We start from the raw sequence: 17,426 nt of genomic DNA on the forward strand, positions 1-17,426 counted from the left end.
CAAAACATTAAAAGTTGTTGTGAGTTGGGATTGGGCGCTTCCATAACTATATTTTCTAACAATTTATTATTATTGCACATTACGAAATTCGGTAAGTTCAAATTTATTAGAACAATGTTAACTTATCATTTAATCATTCAAAGGTAGTTAAAAACATTGCTTAAATGACTTGTATTATCCTAGACCCTAGGTTAGGTTAGGTTAGGTTAGGTTATAGTGGCTGTCCAAGATGGAAACGGACACACTTAGGCCAGTTTAATGGCCCATTGTGATACCACATGAATCTTGAGGCTTCCTCCTAAGCTCAATGGAACCAGCTTGAGTCCCTTACGAAACGTGAGAGGCTAATTATTCCGATATGATTTAATCGTTTAGATCGTTAAAGAAGAATTCTCCTAGGTAATTCTTGCTTTTTCGAGCCAGAGCAGGGCATGTGCAGAGAAAATGAAGAATCGTATCTTCCTCTTCCTCGTCCATACAGCTTCTGCAAAAGTCATTTGAGAATACGCCTAGTCTCATGGCGTGCTTTCCTATTAGACAGTGTCCGGTTATGACACCTATTATCGAGCTTATATGCGATCTGCTTAGAGAGAGCAAGCACCTTGAACGTTTTATATCCAGTGTTGGCCAGATGTTTTTTGTGGCTTGACACGTGGAGATGTTGTTCCACCTTGTGCCTGCCCTCCTCGCAGCGTCTTGCAGTAGCAACAGTTTACAAGTAGCGATTGGTATGCCAGTACTTGCCAAACGTGGAAGGATGGGCTGTACTGTACCGTTCCTGGCGAATTCATCTGCCTTACAGTTACCTGGAATGTCTCTTTGGCCCGGCACCCAAGGTGAATATTAAACTGTTGTGCCATCTCCATTAGAGATGATCGACAGTTATGGACCGTTATAGAGTTTGTAGAGACAGAGTCCAGAGATTTGATAGCGGCCTGGCTGTCAGAGTAAATACGGATATCAGATGTTGATATCACGTTTTCTTTGAGCCAAGACAAGACTTCCTTAATCGCCAAAAGTTCCGCCTGGAACACGCTACAATGATTGGGAAGGCGGAATGAGAGACTTAATTTAAGTGGTTCAGAGTACACACCTCCACCAACCCTTTCTTTAGTTTTTGAGAAGACCCTAAAATTTGAGGGTCTTATGTAAATAGAAGATTTATCTCAGACTGAGATCTATATCAGAATCTTAATGCTCGAAAACTTGATTAAGAAATGATTTAGAATTTTATCGAGTTCCAATTTTTCAATCAACCGAGTCTTGGAGACTAGAACTTTGTCAAGGAATTTGGCGTAAAACAGACGACAATAGATGGTAAAGTGTTTTCTAATAAGAGAATTTATTTTCTGTACTGTTTTGGTTTCCCTCTATGAAGCTGTTTGACATTTTGACAATTAAAAAGTACTTAATTGAAAGGTGTATTTTTTCGACTTTTATTCCAATGCGTTTGGCCTTTTTCTAAAAATTAAACGATACACGACTCAACAAAACCTTCACAGTCACAGCAGTTCGCAGTTTGCAAGAGGAATTTTACTGATCGTGTTTTTTATTCGAAGAGTTATTAATAATTGACCACTATTCTTTTATGAATTTGTTGGTGAAAATTCAAGTCAAAATATTTTATCATTTATCTTTATACCAATTTCAATATTTTGTTCCCGATTTTGCTTACTTTACTGTAATTTAATAGTCTCAGTTAGCCTGGAGGAGTTACTGATTCATATTTCATAATAATGATTCAATTCCATAAGTTCAATATCGTCAATGATTGTCTTTTAGTTATAGGTGTAAGCACTAAACATGCACATATAAAGCACAAAGTAAACGAACGTGACTTTACAACAAATTTGTTAAAAATGTTTTGTTTAATTTTTAACATTATATGATTCTAAGCTTTTTCTCCAATTGTTTTTTCTACTTAAAAAAAAAACAAAGGCAAACTATGTATTTAAGTAAACTAAATAACAATATTAAAGAACAAAGTATTTTAAAATAGAGACACACAAGATTTATGTATACGTATGTATGTTTAAATTCAAAACGACAGTATTGAGCTTCCTATATAAGGTCATTATCAGACTTGTAAAAGAATGCATAATCTTTTTGGAACGCAATCTTTTATGGATTCAAAATAAAGGTTGCATCATTTGAATTCCCCTGTAGTATCCGTGGCATGATGGTAAGTGCATTGGACAGTCATGATAGAGGTCTTGAGTTCGATTCCTGCCTATGCCATCTTGTCTTTTCACGGGTACTGCCTCTTGCGAGGAATTGACAAATCTCCAAGAGTAACTCTTGTCATGAAAAAGTGCTTTCTCAAATTAGCCGTTCGGATCCGGCATATAAACTGTAGGTCCATTCCATTCCTGACAACAATACTCGTACACAGGAATGGTTGAGAGTTGTAAGTCACTATAGGCCCTAGTTCTCAACGGACTGTTGCGCCACACAATTTTTAATTGAATTCCCCTAAAGATATTTGATTCAAATTTTACAATCTTCAATTTCTTGTTCTTAGAAAAAATTGATTAATTTTGTTGCCTTATGCGAGATGTTTGGCTATGTTAGGTAAGGTTATAGTGGCTGTCCGTGATGGAGTAGGGCACACTTAGCCCAGTTTAATAGCAGAAGAAGAATTCTCCTAGGTAATTCTTGCATTTTTAAGCTATATCGGAGGAGGTGAAGAACTAATTCCTCCCCTTCTTCATTCCAAACAGTTTCTGCAAAAGTTATTTTAGAATACGTCTAGGAGGGTGGCGTGCTGTCTTATTAGACAGTGTCCAGTTAATCTATTGTAGACCAGATGTTTTTCGTGACCTGATACTTGGTGATTAGCTATTAGCAACAGTTAACATGTAGCAATTGGTATGCCAGCATTATCCAAGCGCTGTAATGTACCATTTCTGGTGAGTTCGTCTGCCTTTCGATTTCCTGGAATGTCGTTATAGACTGTTATACAGTCTGTAGAGACAGAGTCGATAGATTTGATAGAGGTTTATATCACGTTTTGTGTAAGCCAGATATTTCTCCACGTTTCAAGGTCCTTAGAGTCGAAATAAAAGATTTTTAGAAAGATGTCTGGGTGTGCTTGTATTTTCGCGACGTTTTTTCGTCGTCCGTAGCTCAAGAACCAGAAAAGATAAAGGTAGAAAGGGCTCTCAAGAAAATTGGGTGTGTGGTTTTTTTACCATAGCAGTTTAAGAAAAATGTGAACATCTTGGTTAACCCTAAATATCTTACGAACCAAAAAAGGTAGAGACGTGATACCAGACAAGTATATTTTTTGAAAAAAATCCAATTAACGGTTTTTTTTTTTATAAATAAAAAAACATGAAAAAAATGTGTCACCTCGAAAATTTTACGAGTACAAAATCATTTTATTTCCAAAACAACAATTTTCGACTCAAATATCTTTTCAAAAATTTGAGATTATGGCTTTCAGCTAACTTTAACTCATAAAAAATATTGTTGTAAACATTCTAAAAAAAAAATTGAGAAAAATCGAACTAACAGTTTTTTTTTTTTACAAAAAATTAATAAAAGTTGGTAAAAATTGATTTTCAAATTAAATATCTTTTCAAATATTTGAGATATGGGCTTTAAACTACTTTTATCTTTTAAAAAATAATGTTGTAAACATTTAGAAAATTTTCGAATTGTTACAAATAATAAAAACCTAAAAGAAAATTTAATAAAAGTTGGTAAAAGTTGATTTTCGACTCAAATATCTTTTCAAAACGTCGAGATATTGACTTAAAACTGCTTTTATCTTTTAAGAAATATTGTTGTCAACACAAAATTTTGAGAAAAATAGAATCTACAGTTTTTTTTACAAAAAATAAAAACTTAAAAGAAAATTTAACAAAAGTTGGTAAAAATTGATTTTCGACTCAAATATCTTTTCAAAAATTTGAGATATTGGCTTTAAACTTTCTATTTCACAGAAAATATTGTTTTCGATATTCAGTACTTTTTTTAATTCCAACAATCCGTTTTTTCATAAAAAATTAAGTCTAAAAAAAAACATAAGCAAATTTGTTAAAAATTGATGTGCGGTTTTTGATATCTCTCAAATTAATTTCATTCATTCAATTTGTTTAGAATGCTACTTAAATTGGTAAAAGTTTGTTTTCGACTAAAAATTTATTTAAGAAAACTAGATTTTCAAACTAAACAGTTTCTTGATTGAAAAATATTGTTGGTAATTTAGAAATGTTTAAGAATAATTCAACTGACAACTTTTTTAACCCAACACGAAAACCTAAAAAACTTTTAAACAAGACAAATCGACAGACGGGATGAGAAGTTATCAGTGTGGGTCGCATCCCAGCCTCTTTTTTTCATTTAGATTATATTTTGATGTCTAATTCAAAAGCTCTTTTCTAATCTTTTAATTATTTCATGCTTAATATAAACACAACAACAAAACTTACAAATTTTACAAATATTAGAGAATGGACTTTATGCCTTCATTGCATTTTTGAAACACTCACCTACTCGTAATATTATATTCATTTTTATTACAAGCACCATGAAAATCCACTTAACCATTCATCTTTTTCTTTATTAATAATTTTGCATTCACAAAAACAAAACGTCAAAAACGTAAACAAATCTTAAAAAAAAAAACAAAGCGGATACTGTAGCATTGTTCTGTATATTGACAAATCAACGGACAACGACGACGCCGACGACTACGAAGACAGCTACAAAGACGCCTCAAATTTGATGACTTATAATCAAATTATTTGAACATATTCTTAGTGTCGTCATATTGCTCGAGTATTCCAAACAAACAATTATCAAAAAAAAAATAAAGTTCCTGGTTTATTTTGTATAAATTGTCGCGGCTGGAGTCAAGTGTGGCGATGTCTTCACGATATGCCCTCATCTCTTCCCTACATAGAACCTTTCCATCTGCACGCTTCTTCTTAGGGTAAGAATTGACAACTTATATTAAAATGACAGTTTTGTTTCTTGTCATTCTTTCTTTTTGCTTTGAACTTAAACAATAAAATATTGGCTGACATTGTGCTTTATGCACTTTTTGTTTTTGACGTACAAAGCAATTTTTAGGCGAGACCACCAACGTACAGTTATAAAACAAAACTGACAGCGGTGCGGAGGCGGACCGGACAACGTACGGTCTGTGGCGCGCGGCTAATATAATACCGAAAGACCGCGCGCCAAATAAAACCCAAAACCAAAACACAAGACGACACCAAAGCAAAGAAGAAGAATGTCAGAATAAATAATAACGTTTTTTGTTGACAAGAATTCGATATATGGAATATTTTTGTTTGTAGGTGACTTACATTTTTCTATATTATTATCAAGGTTGCCACTTACATAAATGAAACAAACTAAGTGGACACCAAAGTTAAAAGCTTTGAATGTAGCTGGTGTGCTTAAAAGTAAAAGTTCGTCTGTGAAAACTATTTTTATGGCGGTCTAACAGTTCGTGAAAAAAAGTAAAACAAACAAAGCTGGATTTTGAAACAAGCCTATTGGTAATGGCGTATCCAGGGGGGTCATATACAGTAAAGTTGTAGCAGTAAGAATTGCATCCAAGGATTTGTTAATAACTTAACCACAATCACCAACAAGCGGTTTGCTGTCAAAAAGAACTTAAATATTTTTACATACAATTTAGAATTTGGAAAAACTTTAGTAATGCTTTAACTTCTTTTCATAAGATCTTTTTTAAGAGAAAGATCCTAATATTTAGGTCCTTAAGAAGATACTTTGAATAAGAGATCGCCATAATTTGATATTGAGTTGGCTTTAAAAGTTCTGAAACTCTTCTTAAATTCCATCTTATTTTTCGTTTGACGAATACCAAAAATGTGAGTTGATTTTCTATTAAATACAAAATCTTTTAAGATCGTACAAAATTAAAGAAATCTACTTTTCTAGGTGAATTTGCTTTGAAAGCTCTAGAATTGAGATTTAAACATGAATTTCAAAAATATAAACATTCTAAAAAATCAACAAAAGTGACCTTTTTGTCAAACTAATGACTAAGTGAAAAACATACTATACATTTCATATCTATTAATTTAATATAAAAGCTTTGAATCTCTGGAGGATTGAAATGAAAACACATTCTACAACGTGTAATTTTTGAGTGCCACACTAAAGTTTCTTCCCAACTTCTTTGTCTATCTTAATAATTTTTGGGAAAAAGCTACGTTTCATCACAATCAGCCTTATCGGGAATTTCTTTGGAAATAATTTTCCCTTCCCGGGAGCAAGTTCCTACTATCGGGAATTCCTCACGGAATTCTTTTTCCTTGGGAACAAATTTTGCCAACTTGAAAATAATAAATTTGTTTTCGAACATAGTTTTGGAATGGTTTGACCGTCAGTTCTTAGTGAAAAAAAACTGTTTGTTTTCGTCGTAAACCTAATCTTTAATTAAAAATGCAAAGAATATCATTTTTATAATTAATCGATGAAATACAACGAGAACAATGAAGTTTTTGGAACTAGCTTCCTTCATTATCATCACTTCCATTTCAAGGTTGTGTCTTGAGGCTTCATTCAACTTCTTCTTCTGAAACTCATTTGTCATTGGAGCTGTGTAGTGTGTATGTTTTCTTGAAATGGTATTCCATTTCTTTTTGGTGTCGTTTCATAGCCTCAACTGCCTCTCAAACTTTTTGGCAGAGTTCTTTTTGGATTTCAATTTCTCGTTCCAAAGCGACTTTAAAACTTATGCCTTTTCGTGGCTTTTTTGTAGGACGAGAAGTTGAAGTTCTGTTTTCAATGTTCAGCTGGGAGACCAAAAGTATCTAGGCATTCTTCCACCAATTCTTCTAAGGCACAAATTCGTATTATGGGGTTTTCCAACTCACTAAATTTATACTCCTTGTTTGGGCCTCCACCGAAAAACATTTTTAAGCGGTTTTCAAAAACTCGTCTTTATGTTTAGTGGTTCTAAGTCTTGATTAAACCTTGCGTATCACTTTGAAATGTCAGAAACTCTCAACTAGGAAAAACTCTTAAAAGGATTTCTTTATTTCATTTTTATTGAAATGTTATTAGACAGTAAGATCATTCATAATCAGCAAAATCTTTATATATTTAACATCTTACGCTTATCCCTCTTCATGAAAGAGATTCCCACTGAACTTTTTCAATTTCCTAAACTTCGCTTATGTAAATTTACCAAATTTGGCAACCACGATCCTAACCAAAACTTTTTTTCTCCCTCGTCTCTTCTAAATGGGATTTGGTGGATCTCTTAGCTCAGTCATTTAAGCCGGTGAATGAAACCATAAGAAACGAATTAAAACAATCCCTTTAAACAATGTCAATAAACGAAAGACTCTAAGAAAATAATCACAAAATAAGGGCATTCCAGTAGCCATCATAATGTATCATCTTCGTCAGAATGTATAGTGATGGTTAAGACCGTGATCAGTCAGCATTTAGCCGGCGGCGGCGGCAGCATTCAGCTTCGAAACGGATGCCTAAAATAAAAGCTATATACAGACCATAGTTCACTCCATACATAATCCAAATCCCAGTCGAAAGTGTTATGTTGTTTTTTCGACAACTAAGTATCAATATAAATAATAGATCATCTTCATTGTGGATCCAAATAACTCTCAATCGGGGCGGGCGGTCTGTGCGTCGTCGTGGCTTGGTACAGTAATGACGTTTCATCATCGTCATCATCAAGTCTTATACAACTTTGATAGTGATCTTCGTAATTTAGTAGCGGTTTCAGTTGTATTTCTGCTTCAATACTCTTTTTATCTTGTCGAATCGAATTCAATCAAATAGAATCGTAAATTTGTGTTTTGTTTGATTAAGCTCGGGCTTTTGTTTAAGTAAACAATAAATTTTGGTCATGGTGCAGTGTCCAATTGAAAGGTAAATAAATAGATTTTTAGAGTGGGACTTTATTGTCAAATTTTAAGGCATTTGAGATCACCTGCAGTGCTGGAATTGAATTTTGTAACTTTTGTTCTTCAGACTGAGTATTAGTTCTTTATATAAACAAAAACTGAATTTATAAAAATTTAATTAAAAACTTGTCTTTTAGGAAAAGCTCCGAAAATTACTGCCCTAGATTTTTGGTGTGAATCTAATTCTGTTATAGTAAACACTTAAACCCTTGTGTAATTACAATAAAAATTAAAAATTATAGTTCTTGTGGCTTGATGGTAAGTGCTTTAGACTGTCCGAGGTCTTGGGTTCAAACCCTGTCTGTGCCATTAAAATCTTTTTTTTTCACAGAGTACTGCCCTGTGTGAGGAATTGGCAAATCCTCCAAGAGTAATTCTTGTCATGAAAAGTGCTTTCTTGAATAAGTCTTCGGAATCGGCTTAAAACTATAGTTTCCCTCCAACCTTGACAATATTACTCACACCCAGGAATGTTTGAGAGTTGTAAGTCACTAGGCAGTGGATGGAATGTTTCAGTTAACAGTTGGGAACTCCAAGTAATAGGTTCGTTTGCTTTGTTTATTTTCACGAACTGTCACTTTTTAGACATGTTTGCATGCTCGTTTTTTAATGACAGGTGATACGCATTTTACTAGTTTGGCAAAGATTTTGGAGTCAAACAGTAAATTACTGAATAGTTAGCAAATTAGAAACTAGTACATTTTTTAAGCCTTTGCAATTGGTTGTTTTAGATTTTGCTCCAGTATCTTATATTTAGAAGTATTATACAAAAGTCTGAGGAAATATTGAAATGAGCAGCCATTTCTTACAAAATTGACAAATATGTCAATGAGCTTACAATAAGCAAACACATTAAAATTCATTGGCTTGACAAAAAGCTTAATGTGGAGAACAAATTCTGGTACTTGTATCAATACTTTAAATTGTCATATGTCAAAAAGTTGTAAAGGGCTCACCAATAAGAAGTATCATTTTTGGTTTATCACAATTTAGGCAGATGTCACTTTGAAGCTATCATATTTTGACATTTGAAATGTACTAAAAATGGTGACGACACACGCCTCAATACGGCATTGAAATTAATAAAATTTTCAGTTACAGTTTAACGTTCGTAATTTTTCAAGAAAAATTCCATTTACAATATTATTTGTATGACTTTTTGATGAAAGAAGAAATTTGTGACTTTATCGAGTACGTACAGATGCAAAAGTCCGAAAGAATTCCTCTTGAGTTTAAATTATTATTTTTGAAAAACTTTTAAATTCAATTTAAATCTCGATCATCTAACTCTCGGTTTATTTTTAATATTTAGTTAAATCTAGCATTTCTTCCCTTTCAAGGTTAGTTTAGGTTAAAGTGGCTGTTGATTGGGAAGTCCAACACACTTAGCCCAAAGTATGGTCCGTTGTGATGCCACATGGATCAGTTGATCAGCTTAACTCGTCCAACCAATTGGAGCTCCGAATAAAGCGTAGGAGAGAAATAATGTCAGAATTTTTTAGATCGCTGGTATTGTTGAAGTAGTAGCCTCTTAGGTGGATTCTACGTCTTTGTGATAAGGCAGGACATGTGCACAGAAGATTATCATCAGAAAAATCATTTGTAGGGGCTCCAAGTCGAATAACATGCCTTCCTATTAAGCAGTGCCCAGTCAGGACAATTATAACGTAGCTAATATGCAATCTACTCACAGAGATTAATTGTTTTGAGCGCCTGGCGCTAAGATTAGGCCAAATTGGTTTTGTCGCTAAACAGATGGTGGTGTTATTCGACCTGAAGTTTGTTTTCTTTGTTATCTTGCTTTAGCATGAGTTTACACGTAGCTAAGGGGACCGCCATGTTTTGTGATGGGCGGTGGTCCAGGATTGTCAGACATGATCTCTACAAAAATGGCCTTTGGCCAATATCCAGTTCTCGGCAGAGATCGTGCCATCTACATTGCTTCTGTCGACCAACAACAACATTTTGTCCTTCAGAAAGACATTTTTGCCTTCCGAAGGTCAAGAGAAGTTCTGTGTTTAGCATTTTGGGGCGTTTGGGTAGGGAAACACTACCCTCCATAGACCTTTGTCGACATTGAGTCTTGGCTGGTCTGTACGTTAGTTTTGGCCAAGAAGCTCTTGGTCCATTTTATTTTGACATCGTGCTGAGAGTTTCCTCTGGCGCCTAGCTGTTCACCAAACGTCTAGAGAATCCTCTTAGCACTACGCATGTCCTTGTAGTAGGCCTTGGAGGGTCTAAGCTTTCGCCCATCTCCCCCAGGACCTTCTTTAGGATTTTTTGCTTTCGTGGTAGAATGACCTGGCACCGCAGCCCTACTACCTCCGACTCGCGGTGTTGATGGGCTGAGAGGTTTACTCTTTGTGGTAGTAGAGGAGCCGTTCTTCACAACTGCCTCACTACAAGAAGAAGGTAATTTTGTCAGATTATCCGATTTTCCACTGGCGACTACAGGGCTGTGACTGGTGAGTGTCCGTAGAAATGTCAGCACCGTGGAAAAGGGATGAGCAGCAGACAACTTTGCCGTCGTACTGCTTTCGGTCTTTGAATTTTGTTTTGTTTTAAAGTTGTTCATAAAGTTGTGTTTTGCTTATTTGTATATCGTTTTTTAACACAAAATATATCTTAATGAATATTGTGGCTTCTTAGAAGGACAAGGACATACGAGTAATATCCACTCATAGGAATTGAGTTTTATTATTGCACATTGCTTATTCGAGTTCTAATATTCAAGACCCTCAACAATTTGAGAAAATGGAGTTTTTTCAATACACCAAGTTTACGAAACTAGAACTTTGTCAAGGAATTGGCTGAATAAAAAAATAAGATCTTTCCAAGGAAATGTAAGGTTTACTTAGGTTCTTTTTCGTAATACTGTTGAATTAGGAATTAGCCTTGTTCAAGAAATATCTTCTCACCATATCAAAATATTGTTATTTGTTATGTCTTTTCTTGTTTTTTTGTTGTTTTTGTTTAACTGAAAATGGATTCTTATCGAAATATTCCATTGTTGTTTAAAAATGAAAGAAGCAAAAGTGGAAAAAATCTGCCCTCCTCTTATCAAGTTTTTTAATCTATCTTTCAAAAAAACTCTAAAAACGATTATTTTATAAATAAATTTTCATTGCAGTTCAGTCTACGCAAGACCATTAATAACGTCGGCTGCCAATGGTATGCAATATCTGAACGGAAGTCCAACTCATGACGGATCGCATATGTGGTCAAGCACATCATCAAATCTGATAGTGCCACCATCAGGTGGCAATACAGTTGCTAATACAACTCCAGTCGATGAATACGGTTCAACGAAAAATAATCTTGGTGGAACCTTACCTGCATTCCAGAAATTAACCTCCACAACAAGTGGAAACGGTCATTTTTGCACTTCAGCTGCTGTTCGCGGAGCAAATCAATATACAGCCTTAACTAGCTATAGGGCTCAGGTAAGTTTTCCTCAATTTCTTTGTTTTAAGATCTTCTGGCAAACCTTTATCTTATTTGAAATTTTTGTTTATGGAACATTTTTAGAATGAATCCGGCTGGCAAGGACAATATGAACAGGGTACCGCAATTAGTTATGCCACGACACCGTCCACCATCAGTGGTGTCATTTCAAATTCAAATTCCCGTGGACGAACCACAAATGATTCAACAACACATCTATCAGCATCGGCTTCGTTATCTGCAAGTAAGTGTTGCGGATGATCTTCGTTCGTTTTATTTATTTTTATTTTTCATAATTTTTTTCTATCTTGTTTTTAATTTAATATTTATTTATATAAATTTCTTATCAGTTATTTTTTTTGTTATGATTTAATACAATTCCAAATGATTTCTAAGTTTTGAAAATAAATTTAATTTAATTAATATAAGAAGTGTATAAATATACGCGAAAGGTCATTAGGAAAAAAAGTCAAGATAGTGAGAATTTGGGTTTTAGAAATATTTTTCTTCGTTTATGTACATTTAACAGGCGCCGCTGCCGTTGATGAAGTTATTTGATCAGCTTTATTATTCTTACACAAACTCTATTTGAAATTCTAAAGTTTTTCTAGAAACATAAATAAATAAAAATAAGAAAGAACGAAATTGCGGCTAGACAGATATTTGGCATCTTTTGTGTTGAAAAAACATAAATTCACGGTCCGTTTTTGATTGTTTTTCTTTTTCATTGGATGAGGTGTGAAATTTGTGTGAGAAAAAAGAACAAAAATCTGTAGCTTGAGTTAGGTCAACCTAGTTAAATGTTTCTATGACCATATGTACATACAGGATGTTTTGAGTTGAAGACTATATGCGATTGTTTGTGAGCATCAAGACTATAACAAATATGTAAATGTTTGCATTCGGAGAACAATAGGTTTGAGCATCGTTTAGAGTTTACTTTCGCTTTTAAAAGAATATCACGTTTTTTGGAAATTTGCATAGGACATAATGTACATTGAAATAAACTGAAGAGAGTAAAAGGTTTTAATAGGTATAGTGACAGTAATACGTTCCTATTCATGCGTAATCTTGGGATGGTAAGCGACTTCATTTACAGTCTTCTGAATTGTTTGAACGTAAAGTTTGACCGAGGCAACAAGTTAGTTTTTCAAGTGTCAGCAATTTCAAAATCAGAAAAGCTATACCAAAAACATTATTGTCTACAAAACACTGCGCAGGCAATCTATAAGTCCATCACGACTTGTATTTTGTATTTGACAAGGAACCCTGTTTTACACAAAAACTTAATTGTAATTGTGCAGAAAATAAATCACAGAGTGATAAGGTTCAGGCTTTCAGCTGAATTTAAATAACATGATCAACTGTCATTTTGGCATAAGAAGACTTGATTTTCCAGTTAACTTTCCAATAAAGTTGCCCTAATTGGAAGGCAATTTTTGGAAGCTGGCCAATCAGATGCTAGAAACTTGCATTGCTTTCAAGTCCCTTATGTCGTTTGAGCCTGTCTATTAACTGCAACATAAATGCCAATTCGAAACGATATATCAGTTGGCGCCATTTGCAAAAATATTTGCAGTCATTACGGTAATATTGTGACATATATCTTCATCCAACATTTAATTAAACTAGTTAAAGGAAAACATTATAGTTATCCAGTACTGACAAGCCTTGAAATATTGTTCGCAAAGTTTCCCTTCGAATATATATTTAGATACTATAATTTTCAATATGCATATCTTATGAATCTCCAGGTCTTGATCTAAGGACAGGTTGAATTTTTGTTACTTTTCAGCCATTTTCTAGGTCCCCTAAGAAAAGATAAATTTAGAGATCTGGTAATTTCTTATAAATTTGAGTGCATATATCAATGTACCTATGCCTTCAGGACGTCTGCTAACTTATGCCATTGATCCTTTAGGTTTATTCACTTTAAGTTTAAAAGAAATCCGTTTACTATACTCAAAAATCAGTAAAGTGAAGGACCAATGCAACACGCTTGCTGCACCTCTTTTTATCTATTGAAACTACTGCAAAAGTAATTCTTATTCGAAAAGCTAAGAATTTGAACTTCATCTCAAAACATCATGCGAGAGGTCTTGGGTTCGATCCCTGCCTGTGCTACCTAGAGTTTTATTAACGTGTACTGCCTCATGCAAGGAATTGACAAATTTTCCAAGAGTAATAATTGTTATGAAAAATTAGCCGTTCGGATTCGGCATATAAATTGTAGGTCCCCTCCATTCCTGCAATTACTCGCACACAGGAAAGGTTGGGAGTTATAAGTCATTAGGTCCTGGTTCTCTACGGACTGTTGCGCCAACTAAGTTTTATTTTTAAGAAAATGGTATAAAGCTTCTTTTTTATGTCGGCCATTTCCAAGAATTTTGAACTTTATTTGAAATCCTTCTACTTCAATTATAAGAAAAAGGCTTCTTGAAATTCATTATACGAGACCCGTTTGGCAATATAAGAAAGCCAACAGGGACGGCCTCAACGACTTTTTCAGGAACTTTAACTGGCCACTATGCTTCCTCGATAGTGAAATGGATTTCAGTGATTACAAACTTAATTCTTTGGGAAATGAGAAATTTTAATACGAACAGGGTGAAATCTATCAAATCCAAAGAAATCTCATTGTTTAATTCGAGCTGTAAAGAGGTAATTAGGATCAAAGAAGTTAGGTTCAAGATTTAGAAAGCCATGAGTGACATGACTCAGCGTGTACTTTAATGTGTAAACGATTCTATGGGATGAAATTTCTTTTGCACTTGAACAGCTTCTAAAGTACTTAAAGATCTTGAAAAACACAAATCCCTTGGCCTGGAATCCCCGCAATTGTTCTGAAGAGGTGTTCTTCTTCGCTGGTAAAACCACGGCATAAGCTTTTTTATCTGCCCTATTCTACAGGTCTCTTTCCGAGTGCAGTTTTATAGCCTGACCCTAAAAAAGGCGAATCCTCCTCCCCCTCCAACTATCGTTCATTTGCAATTACAATTGGCGTCAATTCTTTCCAAGGTCATGAAATCATCGATCAATTTTCAGCTTATGAAACATCTTGAAGAACGAAAGCTTCTTAACCCTAGAAAGATAATCTACGTCTGCGGGACGTATGGTGCGGGGAAAAATTGTTATATCTTTTCAATTATAAGCTGTATTACATTAGTTTTTTATATTTGCTCAGGAATAGGTCAGAGCTTGCATGGTGCAACTTAAAATTCACGCTGAAGATGCATTAAGGCCAGTAATGACTATGTTATACGTCTGGGAGACGTATGTTTATCTTTTATGAAACTTTTGTGCACTGAACAAAAGTATATGGGGAAAAAACTTTTTTTCTCAAAAATTACTAAAACTATTTTTATAGTTAGCTTACCCCTCAATGAACTAATTTACCAAATATTTAGACTCAAAGTCAACTCAAAGGTTTCTTTAAAAAATAAAGAATTTTGTTCGTTATATTTTCAAAGGTGGTTCAGATTTTTTATAAATTTTGCTCAAAATTTACTTCTTTTGTACTTAATTATTGATTAATTTTACTTAAAATAACCCAAATAAAATGAATTAAAATACAAAATAATGATGAAAAATCAATTGTCATCTTTAAACGCGCTTAATAAGTGCCATACGTCTCTAAGACGTATGATTATCTTTCACGCACTAAAAAATATGATTATCTTTCTAGGTTTAATGACCGGCAATATGGCTTTCGTAGCAATAGGCCCACTGCTGATCTCATAGCTTATCTTACTGAACAGTGGAACAAATCTTTACATCGTTTTGGGGAAAGTTATATTATATCACTTGATATTTCAAAGGCGTTTGATAGAAATTGCCATCAAGCGTTTGGCAAATGCGTGCATTTTGTATTGATGATTCTCTTCTTTGTTGGACTAGAAACTACCTTTCAAAGTCTGAAATTCATAAAATACATGCTGGTGTTCCCCAGGGTTCCGTATTGTTTCCGGCACTCTTTCTTATATTATAAATAGTCTTTTGCTTGAAACTTCTTACCCACCAATTTGTTTCGTTGATAACAATACCCTCAGCTTTTCGTATTCGTTTTAAGATTCTCGTCCCATTAAACTGGCCTAAATGTGTCCTTTTCCATCTTGGACAGCCACTATAACCTAACCCAACCTAACATTAAAATCTGATCTTGACAGCATTGTCCAATAGGGAATCAAAAAACTTTTCGAATTGTATGCTTCGAAATCTCAATGCTGTCCCAGAAGCATCACCCTTCCCAAATGCCACTATCTATGAGTGGTACTTGCGTTGAGGAGACTGAATAGCTTTTAGCTCTAGGTATGTGAATTCACTTTTTGTGGAGAAACCACGTATTCGATTTTTGCCAAAAAAGTTTATAAGGGTTTTCCTCCGACAATGCAAAAAGTTCCCTTCCAAAACTCGAGTATAGATCTCATATGTGGGCTTGTGCATAACGTACTTTGGATAGATAATAAAAGAAAGATAAGAGAGCTCTAAAAATGGTAGAAGATCGTTGCTTCTCTTCAACACCGCCGCCGCAAAGTCTCATGACTTGTTTTATCGTTATTTTATATAAACAATACTCTTGTGAAATAGCCAGTTGTATTCCTACCCTCAAACAATTCAACCGTAATACCCCTACTTCTAGGACTACTCTTCAGTTTACTCTTGTGTAATGTCAAGTACAGGGATTCTTTCTTTAGCTGCACTTCACGAATGTGGAATTCCTTACCAGGTTCAATATTTCCCACTCATTACAATGTGCATTCCATCTTTCTTGTTCAATTGCTCGCACTGTGTCTAATCATTATAAGGGGTTTCATAACCCCTTTAATTCACCCACAATTAAAAAAAGAAAAAATAAGAATCTCTAAATTGTTAACATACAGTGTCGTTCAAAACTTACTTAAGCAACTTATTTCGTTGTTTTTGCTTTTCCTGGATAATTTCCTGGGTTAATGTAAGGTAATATTTTCGTTTCCTGACTTTAAACGAAGAATTTGTGAACAAATTGTATGCTCTAAAATTTAGAGGAAGGTTTCTTTGTCATACTTAAGACTTGTAGCACGCTTCAGTGAAACATATTGTTGTTCTACAAAACACTTAAGAAAAATAACTAATTAAGTTGCTTTATTTATATCCGGCACTGTAAGAATAAGTATTATGGTAAGTTTTCAAGTATCCTCGAAAAAATAAAAAAAAAAATGTTAAATAATATTTAAATTTATTTTAACTTTTAAAACTTAAACTGAAAACATTTGGAATTAATAAAATACTTTATTTATATAGTTTTTTCTTTATTTTTAAATACTTTATTTTCATATTTTAAGCTGTTTTTCCTAAAATTTTATAATAAATTCAATTAATATCATGGGTTATCACAAATAGGGAACATAATACAAAGTGTAATAAACAAAACAAACCAAAAGCACAACACAAAAACAATATTTTATACAATTAAACTTTAAAAATAAAAAAAAAAAACACAATTACAAAAAGAAAAAAACCAACAACAAATCAAACTGTTATACTTTTTAAAGCATTTTTCGATGCCGATTTTATCACTGAGGGGCGTGAATGTGTCAATTGTGGTGCCGTATCAACCCCATTATGGCGTCGTGATAATACCGGACACTATCTATGCAATGCATGCGGTCTCTATCATAAAATGAACGGAATGAATCGGCCCTTAGTTAAACAACCTAGAAGATTGGTAAATTATTTAAAAAAATAAATATTTTTTTTTCTTAAATTATAAATTTTAAAAAAATATAACAACAAAATAAAAGAATGAACAAAATTTTTGAACTAAAATTTTTATAAAAATTAAAGTTAAAAATAAAAACTCTTATAGAAATCCGACGTAATTTTTTTTATTCAAATACAAAATAAGTAATTTTTCATTTTGTGGGGGCCAAAGCATTGATTTTAATTGAATTTATTATAAAACTTAACAAAAACCAAAAGTAAAAACATTTTTTTTTTCAAATATTCTTTGTATAGGATTTTGAATAATTCAAGGCTTAAATTTTAAGCAAATAGTTTATAATAATATTAAAAAAAAGAAAACAC

General features: G+C 33.6%; 1 protein-coding gene across 2 annotated transcripts in view; it reads left to right on the forward strand.

Annotated features, from left to right (window-relative positions):
- Positions 1-17,426, forward strand: part of LOC129953264 (uncharacterized protein DDB_G0283357-like) — a 92,363-nt gene that overhangs the window by 70,212 nt on the left and 4,725 nt on the right. The window contains exons 3-5 of one of the 2 annotated variants that reach the window (XM_056066268.1): positions 11,050-11,362; positions 11,448-11,607; positions 16,895-17,067. In XM_056066268.1, coding sequence (XP_055922243.1) covers positions 11,050-11,362; positions 11,448-11,607; positions 16,895-17,067 — 646 coding nt within the window. The remainder of the gene's footprint in view (positions 1-11,049; positions 11,363-11,447; positions 11,608-16,894; positions 17,068-17,426) is intronic. The other variant, XM_056066277.1, reaches the window with a different exon arrangement.

This window comes from Eupeodes corollae, chromosome 1, assembly GCF_945859685.1.
Source record: "Eupeodes corollae chromosome 1, idEupCoro1.1, whole genome shotgun sequence".
NCBI classification, from domain to species: domain Eukaryota; kingdom Metazoa; phylum Arthropoda; class Insecta; order Diptera; family Syrphidae; genus Eupeodes; species Eupeodes corollae.